This window comes from Heterodontus francisci, chromosome 15, assembly GCF_036365525.1.
Source record: "Heterodontus francisci isolate sHetFra1 chromosome 15, sHetFra1.hap1, whole genome shotgun sequence".
NCBI lineage: Eukaryota > Metazoa > Chordata > Chondrichthyes > Heterodontiformes > Heterodontidae > Heterodontus > Heterodontus francisci.
The window spans coordinates 23839397-23862184 of record NC_090385.1 but is presented as its reverse complement, the minus strand read 5'-3'; the positions used below and the strand labels follow the sequence as shown (position 1 = coordinate 23862184).

Below are 22788 nucleotides of genomic sequence, written 5' to 3'. Positions count from 1 at the left end.
CCTTTGACCCTGTCTCCTGCAGGTTGTTAGAAAAGAGGATCCCCAATGTCTGAAGCATAAGTTTGCAAAACTGAATGAACCCTGCAATTTTTTTTTTAAATTTTAAAGATTTCCTCCCATAGCATGCATCAGCTTTGTCAGCATGCATCTGTTTCTTCTGAAGCGTTTGCAAACAATGAACAACCTTTAAATAGAGATAATAAAACCTATAAACTTTGGACCCAAAAGAGAATCGACTTGTTTCTTAGTCTTCAGGTCAGAGATTCCGCAAATGTGCTGGTGTTCCAAATTTCACATTAAACAATGCAACATTTACCATTTTAAATGGAAATAGTACTGTCTTTATATTTTACAAAAACTTATGCCAATTGAATATTTTTGCGAGATTTTGTATGTGATTGCCGTAAAAGAAAGCTTTGTGCCCAGAGAAAAGAAACAATGTTAAAGTGCATTGCCATCATTATTGCATTTCTATGTGCTGCAATTATTCTCAGACTAGTATATGTCTGGCACACTGCCACAGAATGTTTATTAGTATTTTTCCCCTAAATCGTCAGGTGAACAGTTTTAAAACCACCTTCATGACTTTCTTTGTGGAGCCTTTCCCCTCAATCACCTTTAGAAATTTAAGTATGTTTATCCTTGAAATCACCTTTTTTTGGTTTTTCAGACTATTTCCATTGTAACAACTTGATAACATTCAGTGTGCCAGAAAGTTATGAAACATAGGAAAATAGGAGCAGGAATAGGCCATTTGGCCCTTCGGGCCTGCTCCGCCATTCAAAAAAGATCATGGCTGATTGTCTAATTCAGTACCCTGTTCCCCATATCCCTTGATCCCTTTGGCATTAAGAAATATATTTATCTCCTTCTTGAATATATTTAATGATTTGGCCTCCACTCCTTCTGCAGTAGAGAATTCCACAGGTTCACCACCCTCTGAGTGAAGAAATTTCTCCTCATCTCAGTTCTAAATCGCATACCCCGTAACCTGAGACTGTGACCCCTGGTTCTGGACTCCCCAGCCATCGGGAACATCCTCCCTGCATCTAACCTGTCTTTTCCTGTTAGAATTTTATACGTTTCTATGAGATCCCCTGTCATTCTTCTAAACGTTAGTGAATATAGGCCTAGTCGACCCAATCTCTCCTCATACGTCAATCCTGCCATCCCAGGAATCAGCCTAGTAAATCCTCTTTGCACTCCCTCCATGGCAAGAACATCCTTCCTCAGATAAGAGACCAAAACTGCACACAATACTCCAGATGTGATCTCACCAAGGCCCCATATAACTGCATTAAGACATCCTTGCTCCTGTACTCAAATCCTCTTGCAATGAAGGCCAACATACCATTCGCCTTCCTAATTGTTTGCTGTACCTGAATGCTTGCTTTCAGCAACTGATGTACAAGGACACCCAGGACTCATTGCACCTCCCCCTTTCCCAATCTATCACCAATCAGATAATAATCTGCCTTTCTGTTTTTACAACCAAAGTGAATAACCTCACATTTATCCACGTTATACTGCATCTGCCATGCAGTTGCCCACTCACCCAACTTGTCCAAATCACATTAGAGCCTCTTTACATCCTCCTCACAGTTCACTCTCCCCTCCGCCCCCCCCCCCCCAGCTTTGTGTCGTCTGCAAACTTGGAAATGTTACATTTGGTTCCCTCACCCAAGTCATTAATATATATTGTGAATAGCTAGGGCCCAAGCACTGATCCCTGTGGTACCCCACTAGTGACTGCCTGCCACCTGGAAAAAGACCCGTTTATTCCTACTCTCTGTCTCCTGTCTGTCAACCAATTCTCAGTCCGTGCCAGTATATTACCCCCAATCCCATGTGCTTTAATTTTGCACACTAACCTCTTATGTGGGACCTTATCAAAAGCTTTCTGAAAATCCAAATACACCACATCCACTGGTTCTCCCTTATCTATTCTACTAGTTACGTCCTCAAAAAACTCCAGTAGATTTGTTAAACATGATTTCCCTTTCGTAAACCCATGCTGACTTTGTCCAATCCCGTTTATGCTTTCCAGGTGTTCTGCTATTACATCCTTTATAATAGACTCTAGCATTTTCCCCACTACTGATGTAAGGCTCACTGCTCTGTAGTTCCCTGTTTTTTCTCTCCCTCTTTTTTAAATAGTGGGGTTACATTTGCCACCCTCCAATCTATAGGAACTGCTCCAGAGTCTGTAGAATTTTGGAAGATGACCACCAATGCATCCATTATTTCCAGGGCCATTTCCTTTAGTACTCTGGGATGTAGATTATCAGGCCCTGGGGATTTGTCAGCCTGTAACCCCATTAATTTCCCTAGCACTATTTTTTTACTAATACTGATTTCCTTCAGTTCCTCCCTCTCATTAGACCCTTAGTTCCTTAACATTTCTGGGAGGTTATTTGTGTCCTCCTTTGTGAAGACAGAACCAAAGTATGTGTTTAATTGTTCTGCCATTTCTTTGTTCCCCATTATAAATTCCCCCGTTTCTGACTATAAGGGACTTACATTTGTCTTCACTAATCTTTTTCTCTTCACATATTTATAGAAGCTTTTACAGTCAGTTTTTATGTTGCCCGCAAGTTCACTCTCATACTCTATTTTCCCCCGCTTAATCAACCTCTTTATCCTGCTTTGCTGAATTCTAAACTGCTCCCAATCCTCAGACTTGCTGCTTTTTCTGGCAATTTTGTATGCCTCCTCTTTTGATCTAATATTATTCTTAATTTCTTTTGTAAGCCACAATTGAGCCACTTTTCTGGTTTTATCTTTGCGTCAGACAGGAATGAATAATTGTTGTAATTCATGCACATGTTCTTTAAATATCTTCCATTGCCTATTCACCGTCAACCCTTTTAGTAAAGTTCCCCAATCTACCATGGCCAATCGTGCCTCATACTTTCATAGTTTCCTTGAATTAGATTCAGGACCCTAGTTTCGGATTCAACTACTTCACTCTCCATCTTAATGAAGAACTCTATCATGTTATGGTCGCTCCTCCCCAAGGGACCCCGCATAACAAGATTGTTAATTAATCCTTTCTCATTCACAATACCCAGTCTAGGATAGCCTGTTCTCTAGTTGGTTCCTCAACGTGTTGGTCTAAAAAACCGTCACGTACGCACTCCAGGAAATCCTCCTCCACGGTATTATTGCTAATTTGGTTTGACCAATCTATATGTAGATTAAGGTCACCCATGATTACAGTTGTACCCTTATTGCATGCGTCTCTAATTTCCTGTTTAATGCCATCCCTTACATCTCCACTACTGTTTGCACGCCTATAGACAACCCCCACCAACGTTTTCTGCCCCTTGGTGTTTCTTAGCTCCACCCATACAGATTTCACATCATGATTTTCCGAGCTAATATCCTTCCTCACTATTGCATTGGTTTCCTCCTTTATTAACAACGCTACCCCTCCTCCTTTCCCTTTTTGCCTGTCCTTCCTAAATACTGAATACCCCTGGATGAAAGTACCACATTAATATCCGTTGGTGAAAGCTGGCTTTGCACACTCAAGACAGTTAATGTGTTGGCATTGACAGTCTATGAAGAAATATATTTTACACCATGTATTCGCCAATGATTACTGTTTTAAATTTGCAAATGTCTTAATTTTGTTCTTTTTATAACTGTTTCAGAAAAACTTTGCAAACATTGGTCTGAAAATTGCAGGTTACAAACAGATACCTCACTATACAAAGGTGATGTATCCAAAAACCAGACTGTGTCTGTGCCCTGTAGGGACTGGAAACCACTTTTGCTGATCATACCTCTACGTATGGGAATAAACCACATCAATCCAGTTTACATCAATGCACTAAAGGCAAGTTTAAAATCCATCTCTCTTTCTAGCAGGCTTTGTCAGGAGGCCTTTTGATCTTTATGCATCCTGTGAGGTGATCTTATTGAAACATATAAGATCCTGAGGGGATTTGATAGAGTGGATACCAGGAGGCTGTTTCGTCTTGTGGGGGAGACTAGAACTAGGGGACACAGTTTAAGAATAAGAGACCTCCCCTTTAAGATAGAGATGAGGAGAAATCACTTTTCTCAAAGGGTCATTAATCTAGAATTCTCTTCCCCAGAAAGCAGTGGAGGCTGGATCATTAAATTTATTCAAGGCTGAGTTAATAGATTTTTGATGGACGGCACAGTGGCGCAGTGGTTAGCACCGCAGCCTCACAGCTCCAGGGACCCGGGTTCGATTCTGGGTACTGCCTGTGTGGAGTTTGCAAGTTCTCCCTGTGTCTGCGTGGGTTTTCCCCGGGTGCTCCGGTTTCCTCCCACAGCCAAAGACTTGCAGGTGATAGGTAAATTGGCCATTGTAAATTGCCCCTGGTGTAGGTAGGTGATAGGGAATATGGGATTACTGTAGGGTTAGTATAAATGGGTGGTTGTTGGTCGGCACAGACTCGGTGGGCCGAAGGGCCTGTTTCAGTGCTGTATCTCTAAATAAATAAAAATAAAATAAGGGAGTCAAAGGTTATGGGGGGCAGACAGAAAACTGGAGTTGAGACCACAACCAGATCAGCCATAATCTTATTGAATGGCAGGGCAGACTCGAAGGGCTGAATGGCCTAATCCTGCTCCTAAGTCCTATGTACTATGTTCCTATATCCTATATTCCTATGATTCTAAAATAAATTAGGGGGTGCTTTTAAAATGAGTGACTGGTATAAGTGCCAGAGGAAGGTGAATCTGAGATGGAGCCACATCAGGGTAATGACATGAAGTATATTGTGGCTATTTTTCCCCTCTGTTTTGCAAGGGTGTAGCCATAGAACATTTGTAGATTGCAAACTACTGCCATTCTCGGACCTCCTAATGTGGTTCGGTAGAAACTTTGGCTTCTGAACTTTATTGCCTCCATAGTGGCTGTCACAGTTAGCCAGGCTGAGACTGGAAACCTTGCTTTTGGAAAAATGCAGGGGTGAACCCAAATCATGGAATACCTAAAACATTAATCTGTTTTTTTTTTAGAGGTTGGTTGACCTGTTGTATATTTCCAGCATTTTTTCTTTATTTCAGATTCCCAGCATTTGCAGTTTTTTTTATCCGTTTTTAACCATGCATTGCAAGTTACTTTTAAAAGCTGAGGACTGTCACACTCTGCTGATAAATAGAAACATTTATTTTAAATTCTGATATTCTTTTGTTCTTTTCTGTTTCAGGAATGTTTTAAGATGCCTCAGTCTTTAGGAGTCTTAGGAGGAAAACCAAACAATGCTTATTATTTTATAGGATTTCTTGGTAAGCACCTGAAGTAATTACTTGAGTTATCAGCTTCAGTACTGGTGCAAAATTAAAATAATGGCACTGAGTGATACCGAGTAAATAAGTAAAGCCTGCAACTTATTTGTAAACAAATCATATACATGGAGGAAAAATAGAGGACTATTTAGTTTGAGTATTGTACTGTACTACGAATTTTGTCTACCTTACTGTACAGTACTGGTAGAACAGGGTGTGGTACTTCATTCAAAATGTCCTATCAGCATGGTCTAGCCATTTATGAGCAGTCTTATTGATGATAGCCAGGTCTTCTTTGCCGAATGGCAACTGCTTGTATTCTTGCATAGTGTGATTTAGGTTTTTCTGTTCACCATACCTATGCACCTCTTCGCTGACTCCCCTCTTACTGTTGTGGTGCAGAATTCATTTTTTATTGTTTTGTTTAGCCTCAGCTGCTGTGCTTCTTTTAAGTCTCTCCCCCCCCATCTGATTACCCCTTTCACATGTTTTTGCTTCTTTAATAATTATTCCTGCAGGATTTGTAGAGGTTTTGTTATTATCAGCTTTAATTTTTCTTAATCCATTTAACATCACATTGGTTTATTCTAAGCTTGTTAGTTTTTAGTATGTATTTATCCTGCATAATCAGCATTACACTTTTAAAGATGTTCCACGTCTGTTACTAAAGTAGTGTTCAACAACCGCGCCCCCCATTTTTTTTTTTTAGTTATTTCCTTATTTCATTAAAGTAGTTCCTGGTCATGATCTGGATCATGAAGTAGTCGTGTATTACAGTTAACCAATTCTGACCCTAAGCTGCTTGGATTTTCCCACTTTATGTTGGATTGATTCTGTTCTTGAGTACCCTTCCTATTTCTTCGTAGAACAAATTATCTTTGCCATGTGCTGACCTGGTGCTCTATATTGTTATTACTGAAAAAGTACAAAAGCCTCCACTGCTACAGTCCACATGATAATTAATGATATCATTCAGTGGAACTGTAGTTAAAAAAGTATGCCTTGACTGAAGATGTCTGATTGAGAATACGTGACTCAAAAGGAGATTACAAGGGTCCTGCAGTTATAAGAATTTGCCGCAGCAGTCTTATTTCTGGGAGGTGCTGATGCAGCAGTGCCAGAAAGTGCTTCAAGGTAGCAAGTAGGCTGGGAACAGTCAGTAATGCACTAGTGTTATAATATTAATATTGTATTGTGCAATAGATACTATTTATATAATGCTAGAATTGTACAATAATGTAGAATGTGTCATTGCAATACTGCATTATAGACCTGTGTGTTTGTATGTCAGGTTAATGCTGGTATAGTAGTTATTTTAAACTAAAATATCTCGTCAAGGTTTTGTATTGAGCATTTACTAAACTTTATTTGCATCATTCATCTGCTCTTGCACTGAATACTCTGTCTATGGTTGAGGTGTTTTCTGCTGTCCACACAGGAGATGAATTAATCTATTTGGACCCTCATACGACACAGGCTGCAGTAGACACAGCGGACGATGGGAGTGTGGACGATTACAGTTATCATTGCCAGCGAACCCCCCATCGTATGAAAATTACACATCTTGACCCCTCAGTAGCTTTAGTGAGTAATGCTGCTCAATTCATTGTTTTCTGTGCCAATCAAGAATAACAGACTCTATGACTAGGCTCACAAAAGTTCAGACTATTTTGTCTGAGCAATAGAATGGAACCAGGCATAAACCCAAAGCCACCAGGACAAGAACCAGTAACAAGAGCCCCTTCAAGAGGAGGGAATCACTAACAACAGTGACCCAGCCAAACCACAAATGTGTGTGCAAAGTGTTTAAATATTTAAATCTGGATCCATTTTACAATGTTAGTAATACATGGCGGGTCTAGCACTGCCCGCCGGTCACAGAACGCTTTAAATGAACTTGTGAACATTGAAGTATCTCATTCCCAGGTCACCAAGTGCGCACAAGGTCTCAAGTGCAGCAGTCAAACCAACCTTTGTCCCACCCCCAACTATCTTGTGCATCCTAGATCCGTGGATGGCCATTTATGCCACGCCCAAGAGCAGATCCAGCAGGATGTTCACTCATATGATCACCACTCTGAACACCAGGTGGTCAAAAACAATGAGTGAAGGTTTAAAATGGAGTAAAAGGTAGAGGAGCAGCTCCTTTGTGAGAAACCTCTGGCTGTGCACAAAAATGCGGGAGACTGTTTTGTCTTGACCGCAAAGTGGGCGCATGAGCTATATGCTGGTAAAGTGGCCAAAATAGATATTTGGCACCACTCCATATGCTAGGGAAGACCCTCGAATACAGGGCTGTCATTTGCTTAGTAGGATGTTTAAGCAAAGTGTGCCCAGGTGGAAAAAGAGGGTGTGGGAGTGGAAGGTGCAACAGCACATTATACAGGAAATTCTCTGTGCAGAAATAGAATGATGTAAAGAGAATTTTCAAGAGAAGGCTCGTGTTTTTTTTTTATTCATTCATGGGATATGGGCATCGCTGGCTAGGACAGCATTTATTGCCTATCCCTAATTGTCCTTGAGAAGGAGGTGATGAGCTGTCTTCTTGAACTGCTGCAGTTCATGTGGGGTAGGTACACCCACAGTGCTGTTCGGAAGGGAGTTCCAGGATTTTGACCCAGTGACAGTGAAGGAACGGTGATATAGTTCCAAGTCGGGACGGTATGTGACTTGTGTCAGAGAAACTTCTAAGCCTGTTTGTGAAGAAGACACTGAGGCTACGATGCTTTGGTGGAGATTGTTTACTGCTTGCTACAGAGCTTACTTCTGCACTCCTAAAAACACCCGCAGTCAGTGCTGGCTGGCTCTTTATATATATATATATATATATATATATATATATATATATATGCACTTGAATACAATTAACTAATTAACAACCAGCACCTGTTCACCTTATTATCTTGAACAAGCAAGTATATATCATCCATTAACAGAACTTCAGACCCTAACTGATACCCCTTTTTATATGTAAAGAAAAAGAAATTTTTAAAAAATGATAATGTAAGATACAGAAAAATGTATCATTAACTTTCAACAGCACCATCCATTAATGTGCTGTTTATTCCCCCCTTTAAAAAATCTTGCTTAAAGAAAAAGCGATCTTATCATTAAAAAATTCCACGTTTTCTTAACTTATCATAACACAAGATGTCTCTCTTCGAGGACATCCAACAATTTTTTCAAACAAGTACCTCTCTTCGTAAAACAATCCGACAACTGATGACTTGTGTCAACCCATTTTATTTTGGAAATTTCTTTTCTTCCCAACATTGTTTTTATACTCGTGAGATCAATCCTCAACCTCTTTTCTGTGACACCTTTTCTCGAATGGACATTGTCCCAGAGAGAATGGTTACGTAGCACTCTATAGAAAATTTTTTCTCCGATTGCCCTTTGATAAGAGTTCTTTTAAAATACTTGATAAATACATCCCCATAGCTATTGCTTCTATCAGTGCAAGTGTCTCAGCAGTTAAGGTGCTTTGAACTATCCTCTTTATTTTCTTCGATTCCCAGGCTAACAGACAACATTTATCATTTCTTCCCACCAAAAATATAATGTGCCCTGCTGTGCTCGAATAACCATCGGGAAGATTAGCATGTGAGGCTTCACTAAAAATGACCAGTTTCATTTCTTCTGGGTCACCAAGTGCTGGAAACTTGAGTGTACATTTGTCAAAACTCAATCTCTTCAATGTCTTATTTGCTTTCATCACTTGCCCAGCAGTAGCCTGTTTCAGCATGGTGCTCAATTCTAACACATCATAGCAAGCATCCGGCCTAGTTTGTGTACACAACCAGTTCAACTGCCCGATTAAGCTCCTTAACTGGTCTACTTCTTCCTTGGTTGCAGAGTCTTCCTTTTGTGAGGATCTGGCCCAATTTATTGGCATCCTATTAACATTCTCTACGTAAGACCTTTGATTTAGGGTTACCCCCAACTTAGTCTGCCTAATATTCAACCCTATATATTTAAAAGCTCCGGAAGCCTGACTTCCAATCTTGAATTCCTACGGAACTTTACCACAAATTTCTCAGATGCCTCAGATCCTCCCCACAGAAAACCGTCCATGTGCATCAAGAAAATGCCGGCTAGTTTTTCTTCATAGCACCAAATAAACATTGCCGGATCTGCTTTTAGTTGAATACAACCAGCATTTAGTACGATAGACCTAACTGAAAAATACCACACCCTGGATGCATCATTTAGCCCATAAACACACTTGTTTCGCTTCCATAATTTCCCTTCTATATCTCCAGCTTCTTTTGGTGGCTTTAAAAATACTTCCCTTTGAAATTTCTCCCCTTGCAAAAATGTTGCTCTGATGTCAATGGACTTACATTCCCAAGAGTGTGTCACTAAAAGGGCTAGGAAAATCTTCAAACTTGCTTTTCCTGCTGTTGGGGCATCCACTCTAACTTCTTGGTTGCCTATTCGTTCCTCAAATCCCTGAGCTACAAGTCTGGCCTCCACTTTATACGTACCATCAGGAAGTACTTTCTCTGTACAGATCCATCTATGGACAATGCTGGTTGTCCTCTACCTGGCACCTCACTGTATACGCCAAACTCTCTCCAATTGTCAAGCTCTTTTTGCTTGGCATCCTTTATCAATTTACCATCTAACTTGTTCATAGCCACTGGAGCTTCTCTATCGTTTGGGCTCCTACTTCTTATGGTGCTCCTTGCCTGTTCTCTGGTCCTTGCTCTTGTGAAACTATGTCCCCTACTAGAGTTCCTATCCCTTTCTGGACTACTACTACTCGACCTGTCCCTCCTACAACCAGACTTCCTGTCACAAGTTTGTGACCTTTTCCTTGGACTATGATCATCTTCAGGCCCACTGTCTGAACTTGCACTATGTTTTCTGGCCTTCAACATTTTCACTTCCTTCTGCCAATCTATATGTCTGATATCCTGTCCCTTGTCTTGCACATTCAGCCAATGTTTGTATTTCCCAGTGGTCTTTCCTGCCCTTCCTATAATGGTGGCTTCCCTCCATTCACTAGTCCCTTCTGGCATATATGTCACTCTAGTCTCAACTTTCGGTAGTTGACCTTTGGGATAAATGGCCTTCTCTGGATCTTCACTATCACTCGGTCCACTCTCAGTCAGCCCATTATCTGCCACAATCTGTTGCTCGCAAAGGTACGACGTACGTGCATGCGAAGTACATGGTGCATCATCAGTGTCCATCAGTTGTTCAGATTCTGTCAATGTATAATTAGTGCCAATAAGCTGCGAGGAATGTACTCTTAACGGTTTGGTTGCCATGTTGCAAAATCACTGTTTTGCCATCAGTGCCTACAACTCTTCCTGGGTGCCTCCATTTTTTCTGCCCTTTTTTGTAATACACTATATCCCCGGTATCAAAATTCTTTTCTGATAGCCTGATCCGATACCTCAAAGCTGTCCTGATTTTTCTAAAACCTCTGCCTTAATAAATATTCCTCTTCCTGCATGCATGGCATTCAAATGTTCCGCAAAAATTGAACGAATTGTAGTCCCCTCTAAAGCCGGGGTTTGATCCCACATTACTGAAGGTCTTTTCAGATTCCTGCCATAAACTAATTGATATGGGCTGTAGCCCCCAACCATTTGAAGCGGGTTTTTCGCCTGTACTGCCCACGCCAGAGCAGTAGTCAATTTACAATTTAGCTGGTCTGCTAAAATTTTTCGAAGCATTTCGTCAATCATGGCATGATTTCTCTCACAAATCCCATGACTAAAAGGACTTTCTGCTGCCGTTTGCTTTGCTACAATATTCATATTTTCACAACATACTCCTGAACTCATCATTGGCAAATTCTGCTCCATTGTCAGTTAGAAACCTAGCTGGTGCTTCTAGTCCCGTTCCTATCCACCTTGCCATTATCTTGTTTACTATTTTTTGTCTTTACTATAAATTACTGTTGACAGACTGAATCTAGTCGCCACGTCTATAAAACGTAGAAGAAAAATGTTTTTGTCTTTATCTCATACCTTCAAGTCCATTGCTACGGTTTCATTAAAATCCCTTGCTAATGGGAGACTCACTATGGGCCGCGCTGATGTCCTCCTGTATTTTTTTTTACAGATATCACATTTTCCACTGATATCTTCGATAGGTTTAGTGGAGTCATCATCTATTACCCCTGCATCTTTTAACAGAATCTTAAACCTATGACAAGATGGATGTGCAAACTGTCGATGTAGTTTTTAAATAATTTTCCTTTTCTCCTTTAAATCCCTACCCCCAGATGCCATTAATACTTTAACTTAGAGATGTTAGGTCTCGTTAAATGAATACAATAATGTCCCGAGTGTAAGCTGCAAAGCTACAGATTTCCCAAAGACAATCGCCTTGTCATGTTCCAAATCCAATTTCATCCAAGCCTTTTTCATAGACGGTTTACTTAACAGCAAAGGTCTTTCACTGGATTCTACATCTTCACTTTCAGACAACCATCCTCTGCTATCAATGTCAGTGAAACTTCCAAGCCTGTTTGTGAAGAAGGCACTGAGACTAGGATGCTTTGGTGGAGATTGTTTATTGCTTGCCACAGAGCTTACTTCTGCTTTCCAAACAACACTGACAGCCAGCCAGTGCTGGCTGGCTCTTCTTTACGTATACACACTTGAATACAATTAACTAATTAACACCCAACCACCCGTTCACCCTATTATCTTGAACAATCAGGTTTTTATCATCCGTTAACCCAATTTCAGAGCCTAACATCTTGGAGGGGAACTTGCAGGTGGTGGTGTTCCCATGCAATTGCTGCCCTTGTCCTTCTAGGTGGTAGAGGTCGTGGGTTTGAAAGGTGCTGTCTCAGGAGCCTTGGTACGTTGCTGCAGTGCATTTTGTAGATGGTATACATTGCTGCCACTATGCATCAGTGGTGGAGAGAGTGAATGTTTGTGGATGGGGTGCCAATCTAGCGGGCTGCTTTGTCCTGGATGGTGTCAAGCTTCTTGAGTGTTGTTGGGAGCTGCTGTGAGGTGGAGGTTTCCATGTTTCCAAAGGATGTTTTGAAGCTTTACACAGGTAAGCAGCTTTGTCTAAACAGGAAAGAGATCAGATGGAGTCATTCCGTGTGCTTGAGCCTCCTGTATATACTTAACAGAGTTGAGGCGGAGTGTGGTCATCAATGGGATTGGCTGTGGGCTGGACATAACGCTAGGACGTCCAGACAGCTAAAGCCTTTGGTCACGTCTATCCATTGGTGCTCTAACAATCTGCTACGTTGAGTTGGGACATGAGTTTCTCTAATTCCCCACCAGCAAATCTATTCTCACCTGCATCTTCAGATGCACACAGACAGGTCACATCTTAACCTTCTCTGTTCTTAGGAGAACAGTCTTAACTTTTCCAACCTCTCCTCAGAGCTTCTTTATATTAATCAAAATTTGTCTTTTACTAGTTTGAACCTGTGTCCCCCTTGCAATGTGGTTTGACTGAATTCTAGCAAAGGCTAGACTCTTCCACATATTGAGGGAAACTATTGGTTGAATCACCATAGATTGCTTTTGGGTACCTCACAATAGCTAGACCATGAGCAACATTAGTTGGAGCTTGGCAGTAGGTTGCTGCCTTATCCTCACTAGCATAAAATAATGCAAGATACAGAGATGAACAGACCTGTAAATTGTGCTGTTTTAATAGTGAAGTGCCAGTATTAAATAGCATTATTGAGTGAAGCAGCTGCATTTATGATTCCCAGATCCAGAAAATCCACTGATTTGCTTGTTGCACTGAAAACCACATTCCGACCCCCAATACTGATTCACTTCCTCCTCTCCACTGCAGCAAACAAAATGTTCTTAAAGAATTCCAGAGTTTTTGTCTGCTGTACAGAAAAACAGTATTGATCACTGTTTCTATAAAGATCTACATAGAATCATAGAAACGGCACAGAAAGAGACCATTTGGCCCATCATAGCTGTGCTGGCTCTTTGATAAAGGTTAAATGCTTAGTCCCATATCTCTGCTTTTTGTCCGTAAACCTATAAGTTCCTATCCAACTCAAAAATTACTTTAAATTCATGGAGAGTGTTCCATATCCCAACAACTCTGAGTGAAAACATTTCTCTTCATCTCCCTATAGATTTTGTCAATGATTTTAAATCTATTGGGATATTGACCTACTCACGAGAGGGAATATTTTTTCTCTCCCTGCTCGATCAAAACTTTTCATCCTCTTGGAAACCTCTAACAGGTCACATCTTAACCTTCTCTGTTCTTAGGAGAACAGTCTTAACTTTTCCAACCTCTCCACAGAGCTTCTTTATATTAATCAAAATTTGTCTTTTACTAGTTTGAACCTGTGTCCCCCTTGCAATGTGGTTTGACTGAATTCCACATTTGCCATTTTCTATCTTGTAAACCTTTGTAAGATCACCTGCTAGTGTCATATCAAGACTGAAAAGTCCAAATGTTTCAACAGTTTAACATTTGGGCATCATCTTCGAAAATCCATAGATCTCTTTCACTTTCATACTTTGCTATTTTGACACAATTCATGGAATATATTTTCATCCATTTTTTCTTCCTATCTGCAGTACATTGCAGCGTTGCAGTTATCCGTATTGAACATCATCTGCTGTTTTTTTTTTTGTTACTCTTTTTTTCAGCCAATTTTATTATGACAAAGAACAATACAGCACAGGAAAGGCCATTTGGCCCTCCAAGCCTGTGCCGATCTTGATGCCTGCCTAAACTAAAACCTTCTGCACTTCCGGGGTCCGTATCCCCCTATTCCCATCCTATTCATGTATTTGTCAAGATGCCTCTTAAACGTCTTGAAGGTACCTGCTTCCACCACCTCCCCCGGCAACAAGTTCCAGGCACTCACCACCCTCTGTGTAAAGAACTTGCCTCGCACATCCCCTCTAAACTTTGTCCCTCTCACCTTAAACCTATGTCCCCTAGTAACTGACTCTTCCACCCTGGGAAAAAGCTTCTGACTATCCACTCTGTCCATGCCGCTTATAACTTTGTAAACCTCTATCATGTCGCCCCTCCACCTCCGTCGTTCCAGTGAAAACAATCCTGGTTTATCCAACCTCTCCTCATAGCTAATGCCCTCCAGACCAGGCAACATCCTGGTAAACATCTTCTGTACCCTCTCCAAAGCCTCCATGTCCTTCTGGTAGTGTGGCGACCAGATTTGCACGTAATATTCTAAGTGTGGCCTAACTAAGGTTCTGTACAGCTGCAGCATGACTTGCCAATTTTTATACTCTATGCCCCGACCGATGAAGGCAAGCATGCCGTATGCCTTCTTGACTAGCTTATCCACCTGCGTTGCCACTTTCAGTGACCTGTGGACTTGTACGCCCAGATCTCTCTGCCTGTCAATACTCCTAAGGATTCTGCCATTTACTGTATACTTCTCACCTGCATTAGACCTTCCAAAATGCATTACCTCACATTTGTCTGGATTAAACTCCATCTGCCATTTCTCCGCCCAATTCTCCAATCGATCTATATCCTGCTGTATTCTCTGACAATCCTCATCACTGTCCGCAACTCCACCAACCTTTGTGTCGTCCACAAACTTACTAATCAGACCAGCTACATTTTCCTCCAAATTATTTATATATACTACAAACAGCAAAGGTCCCAGCACTGATCCCTGCGGAACACCACTAGTCACATCCCTCCATTCAGAAAAGCACCCTTCCACTGCTACCCTCTGTCTTCTATGACCGAGCCAGTTCTGTATCCACCTTGCCAGCTCCCCTCTGATCCTGTGTGACTTCACCTTTTGTACCAGTCTGCCATGAGGGACCTTGTCAAAGGCTTTACTAAAGTCCATATAGATAACATCCACTGCCCTTCCTTCATCAATCATCTTCGTCACTTACTCAAAAAACTCAATCAAATTAGTGAAACACGACCTCCCCTTCACAAAACCATGCTGCCTCTTGCTAATAAGTCCATTTGTTTCCAAAAGGGAGTAAATCCTGTCCCAAAGAATCCTCTCCAGTAATTTCCCTACCACTGACGTAAGGCTCACCGGCCTATAATTTCCTGGATTATCCTTGCTACCCTTCTTAAACAAAGGAACAACATTGGCTATTCTCCAGTCGTCTGGGACCTCACCTGTAGCCAATGAGGATACAAAGATTTCTGTCAAGGCCCCAGCAATTTCTTCCCTTGCCTCCCTCAGTATTCTGGAGTAGATCCCATCAGGCCCTGGGGACTTATCTACCTTAATGCTTTGCAAGACACCCAACACCTCCTGCTTTTTGATAATGAGATGACTGAGACTATCTACACTCCCTTCCCTAGGCTCATCATCCACCAAGTCCTTCTCCTTGGTGAATACTGATGCAAAGTACTCATTTAGTACCTCGCCCATTTCCTCTGGCTCCACACATAGATTCCCTCCTCTGTCCTTGAGTGGGCCAACCCTTTCCCTGGTTACCCTCTTGCTCTTTATATACGTATAAAAAGCCTTGGGATTTTCCTTAATCCTGTTTGCCAATGACTTCTCATAACCCCTTTTAGCCCTCCTGACTCCTTGCTTAAGTTCCTTTTTACTGTCTTTATATTCCTCAAGGGATTCGTCTGTTCCTAGCCTTCCAGCCCTTACGAATGCTTCCTTTATCTTTTTGATGAGGCTCACAATATCCCGCATTATCCAAGGTTCCCGAAACTTGCCAAACTTATCCTTCTTCCTCACAGGAACATGCTGGTCCTGGATTCTAATCAACTGACGTTTGAAAGACTCCCACATGTCAGATGTTGATTTACCCTCAAATAGCCGCCCCCAATCTCAATTCTTCAGTTCCTGCCTAATATTGTTAGAATTGCTAATCAGGGATAGTATCACAGCTGCAGAAAGGGAGGTCGTCGAGGAGGGTTTGTCAGAAACAGGAAAGGAGCAGTCACTTTATTGGGAGTTTTCAATAGACCCCCCAATAGCAACAGAGACACGGAGGAACAGATTGGGAGGCAGATTTTTGGAAAGGTGCAGAAGTAACAGGGTTGTTGTCATGGGTGACTTCAACTTCCCTACTATTGATTGGAACCTCCTTAGTGCAAATAGTTTGGATGGAGCAGATTTTGTCAGGTGTGTCTAGGAAGGTTTACTGACTCAATATGTAGATAGGCCGACTAGAGGGGAGGCTGTGTTGGATTTGGTGCTTGGCAACGAACCAGGCCAGGTGGCAGATCTCTCGGTGGGAGAGCATTCCGGTGATAGTGATCACAACTCCCTGACCTTTAGTATAGTCATGGAGAGGGATAGGAGCAGACAGGATGGGAAAATATTTAATTGGGGGAGGGGGAATTACAATGCTATTAGGCTGGAACTGGGGAGCTTAAATTGGGAACAGATGTTCTCAGGGAAATGTACGACAGAAATACGGAGGTTGTTTTGGGAGCACTTGCTGCGACTGCTGGATAGGTTTGTCCCAATGAGGCAAGGAAGGGATGGTAGGGTGAAGAAACCTTGGATGACGAGATGTGGAACAGCGAGTCAAGAGGAAGAAGGAAGCTTACTTAAGGTTGAGGAAGCAAGGATCAGACAGGGCTCTAGAGGGTTACAAGGTAGCCAGGAAGGAACTGAAGAATGGACTTAGGAGAGCTAGAAGGGGACATGAAAAAGTCTTGGCGGGTAGGATTAAGGAAAATCCCAAGGTGTTCTACACTTATGTGAGGAACAAGAGGATGGCCAGAGTGAGGGTATCAGGGATAGTGGAGGGAACTTGTGCCTGGAGTCGGAGGAGGTTGGGGAGGTCCTTAATGAATACTTTGCTTCAGTATTCACTAGTGAGAGGGACCTTGTCGTTTGTGAGGACAGCGTGAAACAGGCTGATATGCTCGAACAGGTTGATGTTAAGAAGGAGGACGTGCTGGAAATTTTGAAAGACATGAGGATAGATAAGTGCCCGGGGCCAGACGGGATATACCCAAGGTTATTACGGGAAGCGAGGGAAGAGATTGCCGCGCCTTTGGCGATGATCTTTGCGTCCTCACTGTCCACTGGAGTAGTACCAGATGATTGGAGGGTGGCAAATGTTATTCCCTTGTTCAAGAAAGGGAATAGGGATAACCCTGGGAATTACAGGCCAGTCAGTCTTTTACGTCGGTGGTGGGCAAATTATTGGAGAGGATTCTGAGAGGCAGGATTTATGATTATTTGGAAAAGCATATTTTGATTAGAGATAGTCAGCATGGCTTTGTGAGGGGCAGGTCATGCCTCACAAGCCTTATTGAATTCTTTGAGGATGTGACAAAACACATTGATGAAGGAAGAGCAGTGGATGTGGTGTATATGGATTTTAGCAAGGCGTTTGATAAGGTTCCCCATAGTAGGCTCATTCAGAAAGTAAGGAGGCATGGAATACAGGGAAATTTGGCTGTCTGGATACAGAATTGGCTGACCCATAGAAGACAGAGGGTGGTAGAAGATGGAAAGTATTCAGCCTGGTGCTCGGTGACCAGTGGTGTTCCACAGGGATCTGTTCTGGGACCTCTGCTCTTTGTGATTTTTATAAATGACTTGGATGAGGAAGTGGAAGGCTGGGTTAGTAAGTTTGCCGATGACACAAAGGTTGCTGGAGTTGTGGATAGTGTGGAGGGCTGTTGTAGGCTGCAACGGGACATTGACAGGATGCAGAGCTGGGCTGAGAAGCAGCAGATGGAGTTCAACCTGGAAAAGTGTGAAGTGATTCATTTTGGAAGGTCGAATTTGAATGCAGAATACAGGCTTAAAGACAGGATTCTTGGCAGTGTGGAGGAACAGAGGGATCTTGGGGTCCACGTCCATAGATCCCTCAAAGTTGCCACCCAAGTTGATAGGATTGTTAAGAAGGCGTATGGTGTGTTGGCTTTTATAAACAGGGGGATTGAGTTTAAGAGCCACGAGGTTATGCTGCAGCTCTATAAAGCCCTGGTTAGACCAAACTTGGAATATTGTGTTCAGTTCTGGTCGCCTCATTATAGGAAGGAAGTGGAAGCTTTAGGGAGGGTGCAGAGGAGATTTATCAGGATGCTGCCTGGACTGGAGGGCATGTCTTATGAAGAAAGGTTGAGGGAGCTAGGGCTTTTCTCATTGGAGCGAAGAAGGATGAGAGGTGACTTGATAGAGGTGTACAAGATGATGAGAGGCATAGATAGAGTGGATAGCCAGAGACTTTTTCCCAGGGTGGAAAGGGCTATCATCAGGGGGCATAATTTTAAGGTGATTGGAGGAAGGTTTCGGGAAAATGTCAGAGGTAGGTTCTTTACACAGAGAGTGGTGGGTGCGTGGAATGCACTGCCAGCAATGGTAGTAGAAGCAGATACATTCGGGACATTTAAGCGACTCTTGGATAGGTACATGGATGATAGTAGAATGAAGGGTATGTAGGTAGTTTGATCTTAGAGTCGGTTAAAGGGTCGGCACAACATCGTGGGCCAAAGGGCCTGTACTGTGCTGTACTGTTCTATGTTCTAATTAGCCTTCCCCCAATTTAGCACCTTCACCTGAGGACTACTCTTATCCTTATCCACAAGTACCTTAAAACTTATGGAATTATGGTCACTGTTCCCGAAATGCTCCCCTGCTGAAACTTCGACCACCTGACCGGGCTCATTCCCCAATACCAGGTCCAGTACAGCCCCATCCCTAGTTGGACTATCTACGTATTGTTTCAAGAAGCCCTCCTGGTGGCTCCTTACAAATGCTGCCCCATCGAAGCCCCTAACACTAAGTGAGTCCCAGTCAATATAGGGGAAGTTAAAATCACCCACCACTACAACCCTGTTACCTTTACATCTTTCCAAAATCTGTCTACATATCTGCTCCTCTACCTCCCGCTGGCTGTTGGGAGGCCTGTAGTAAACCCCCAACGTCGTGACTGCACCTTTCCTATTCCTGAGCTCCACCCATATTGCCTCGCTGCATGACCCCTCTGAGGTGTCCTCCCGCAGTACAGCTGTGATATTCTCCTTAACCAGTAATGCAACTCCTCCACCCCTTTTACATCCCTCTCTATCCCACCTGAAGCTTCTAAATCCTGGAACATTTAGCTGCCAATCCTGTCCTTCCCTCAACCAAGTCTCTGTAATAGCAACAACATCATAGTTCCAAGTACTAATCCAAGCTCTAAGTTCATCTGCCTTACCTGTTATACTTTTCGTATTAAAACAAATGCACTTCAGACCACCAGTCCCGCTGTGCTCAGCAACATCTCCCTGCCTGCTCTTCCTCTTAGTCTTCCTGGCCTTATTTACTAGTTCCCCCTCATTTATTTCACTTGCTGTCCTACTGCTCTGGTTTCCACCCCCCTGCCACACTAGTTTAAATCCTCTCGAGTGACGCTTGCAAACCTTGCAGCCAGGATATTTGTGCCCCTCCAGTTTAGATGCACCCCGTCCTTCTTGTACAGGTCCCATCTGTCCCTGAAGAGATCCCAATTGTCCAGCTATCTGAAACCCTCCCTTCTACACCAGCTGTTCAGCCACGTGTTTAGCTGCACTATCTTCCTATTTCTAGCCACACTGGCACGTGGCACAGGGAGTAATCCCGCGATTACAACCCTAGAGATCCTGTCTTTTAACTTTCTACCTAACTCCCTAAACTCCCCCTGCAGGACCTCGTCACTCTTCCTGCCTATGTCATTGGTACCGATGTGTACCACAACCTCTGGCTGTTCACCCTCCCCCTTCAGAATGCCCCCTGTCCGTTCAGAGACATCCTTGACCCTGGCACCAGGGAGGCAACATACCATCCTGGAGTCTCTTTCACATCCACAGAAGCGCCTTTCTGTGCCCCTGACTACAGAGTCCCCTATAACTATTGCTCTTCTGCGCTTTGTCCCTCCCTGCTGAACAACAGTGCCAGCCGTGGTGCCACTGCTCTGGCTGCTGCTATTTTCCCCTGATAGGCCATCTCCCCCAACAGTATCCAAAACAGTATACTTAATTAATTAATTCACAAGATTTGTTCACAATTGTCAAAGCTTTCAGCTTAACTAGTAGTCTTTTTATGTAGAACTTCCTCAATTGTTTTTTGCAATTCCAGGTACATGGTAGGGGTTTCCAGTTAAGGCCTGCTCAGGTCACGAAAAAAAACCCCACCCAAGCCCGACAGAGCCACATCGGACCCGAGCTTGACCTGGCCCGAGTCCCTCCATTTTTTCCCGCGCCCGACCCGACCCGACCACCGGAATAGTCCCTTTACCTACCTTGCGATTCCGAATCTGCAGCATGAGCGTGATGACGTCATAGAGACGCTCACTGCGCAGACTCAGCGTTTCCCTCTTTGAAGCCCCGGACTCCCAGCTCAGGTAGGTTTTTTACTTTTAACGCTTCTTGCTGTGTGCGTCTAACCTGGACTGGACCCGACCCGAGCCCGAAAGCCGGACCCAGAAGAGCGACCCAACCCGAACCCGACACGTCATCAGGTCGGGTAGCAGGCCTTTAGTTTCCAGTCACTTTTTCCAAAAAAATCATGGATGTTGGTCAGGCTTCCCCTTCTCAATCTATGTTGCCTGATGTTTACTATGTTACTGTTGTACAGATGATCCTCACGTTTCGGCTTCATAATCTATTCCATTACTTTGCATGATATTGAAGTAAGGCTAATGAGCCTTTTGTTGCCTGCATTGATTTTTCCATCCCTTTTGATAATTGACATTACTTTAGCATTTATCTTGTTTAACGGTGCCTTTCCAGTATTCGGTGACTGCTTCATGATCTCTGGTGCCTCTTAAATCCTCCCCTTTCCCTTTCAGTGTTCTGGGGTAAGTACCTTCAATCTCTGGAGAGTTTGTTTTAAGCCCTTTTATTCTGCCTAAGATTTCCATCTAATTTATATCAATCATTCATTTTAATTTATCTAATTCTAATTTGATTATTGTTACCTGGGGAGGGCATTTGCTCATGTTCTCCTTTGTGAATACTTGGAGGAAGTAGACATTCAGAATATTAATGTTCTTATGTTCATTCCCTGTTTTAGTCCTGTTTGATATTTTAAAGTTTTCATCTCTTTTAGCTTTGCTCTTACTGATAAAGCACCGAAACAATTTTTCAGTTAGATTTTGTATTTGCATCTACCCTTTGCCTCCATGTCTATATTTGCCCCTTTGACTGCTGTTATAACATGTTTCTGCAAGTTCCTGTATTCATCCCAGTAAGTCCCTTCACCTTTTTCCCTTCATGATTTGTATGGACTGTTCTTCCTTATTTTACTTCCGATGTTTTTGTTTATAGAATCATAGTATGATATAGCACAGAAGGAGGCCATCGGCCTACCATGCCTACTGCAGCTCTTTGGTAGAGCTCTTCAATTAGTCCAATGTCCCTCCTCTTTTCCCATAGCCCTGTACATTTTTCCCTTCAAGCAAAGAAAGAAAGAAAGACTTGCATTTACATAGTGCATCTCATGACCTTAGGATGTTCCAAAGTGCTTTACAGCCACTGAAGTGCTTTTGAAGTGTAAGCACTGTTGTAATGTAGAAAACGTGGCAATCAATTTGCACAGAACAAGGCTCCACAAACGGCAATGACATAATGACCAGCTAATCTATTTTTTTTTAAATGGTCTTGGTTGAGGGATAAATATTAAAAACCATAGAACCATAAAAAAGTTATGGCACAGAAAGAGGCAATTCAGCCCATCATGTCTGCGCAGGATGTAAAAAACTAGCTACCCAATCTAATCCCACTTTCCAGCACTTGTTCCGTAGCCTTGCAAGTTACAGCACTTCAGGTGCAGTTCCAGATCCTTTTTATATGAGTTGAGGGTTTCTGCCTCCACCACTGATCCAGGCAGCAAATTCCAGACACCCACTTCCCTCTGGTTGAAAGGTTTTTCCTCATGTCCCTCTAATCTTTCTACCAATCACCTAAAATCTGTGCCCCCGGTAATTGACCTCTCCCCTCAGGGAAATAGGTCCTTCCTGTCTACTGTATCTATTGCCCTCATAATTTTGTACACTTCAATTAAGTCACATCTCAGCCTCTCCTCAGTTCTAAGGAAAACAACCCTAGCCAATCCAATCTTTCCTCATAGCTGTAATTTTCAAGCCCTGGCAACATTCTTGTAAATCTCCTCTGTACTCTCTCCAGAGCAATTATGTCCTTCCTGTAATAGGTTGACCAGTACTGTATGCAGTACTTCAGCTGTGGTCTAACCGGCGTTTTATACGGTTCCAGCATTACATTTCTGCTTTTGTATTCTATACCTCGGCCAATAAAGGAAGGGCGGCACAGTGGCGCAGTGGTTAGCACCGGAGCCTCACAGCTCCAGGGACCCGGGTTCGATTCCTGGTACTGCCTGTGTGGAGTTTGCAAGTTCTCCCTGTGTCTGCGTGGGTTTTCTCTGGGTGCTCCGGTTTCCTCCCACAAGCCAAAAGACTTGCAGGTTGATAGGTAAATTGGCCATTATAAATTGTCACTAGTATAGGTAGGTGGTAGGGAAATATAGGGACAGGTGGGGATGTTTGGTAGGAATATGGGATTAGTGTAGGATTAGTATAAATGGGTGGTTGATGTTCGGCACAGACTCGGTGGGCCGAAGGGCCTGTTTCAGTGCTGTAT

General features: G+C 42.8%; 1 protein-coding gene and 1 long non-coding RNA gene across 4 annotated transcripts in view; one reads left to right on the top strand and one right to left on the bottom strand.

The window, feature by feature from the left end:
• atg4a (autophagy related 4A, cysteine peptidase) overlaps window positions 1-22788 on the top strand; it is a 70293-nt gene that overhangs the window by 30310 nt on the left and 17195 nt on the right. For all 3 annotated transcript variants that reach the window (XM_068047234.1, XM_068047236.1, XM_068047235.1), the window contains exons 8-10: window positions 3657-3841; window positions 5190-5268; window positions 6707-6852. In XM_068047234.1, the coding sequence (XP_067903335.1) occupies window positions 3657-3841; window positions 5190-5268; window positions 6707-6852 (410 nt within the window). The remainder of the gene's footprint in view (window positions 1-3656; window positions 3842-5189; window positions 5269-6706; window positions 6853-22788) is intronic.
• The window catches only part of LOC137377538 (uncharacterized), an 81671-nt gene continuing 70694 nt past the window's right edge, over window positions 11812-22788 (bottom strand). Inside the window, exon 3 of the long non-coding RNA XR_010976435.1 lies at window positions 11812-12311. This is a non-coding gene — a long non-coding RNA (uncharacterized lncRNA). The remainder of the gene's footprint in view (window positions 12312-22788) is intronic.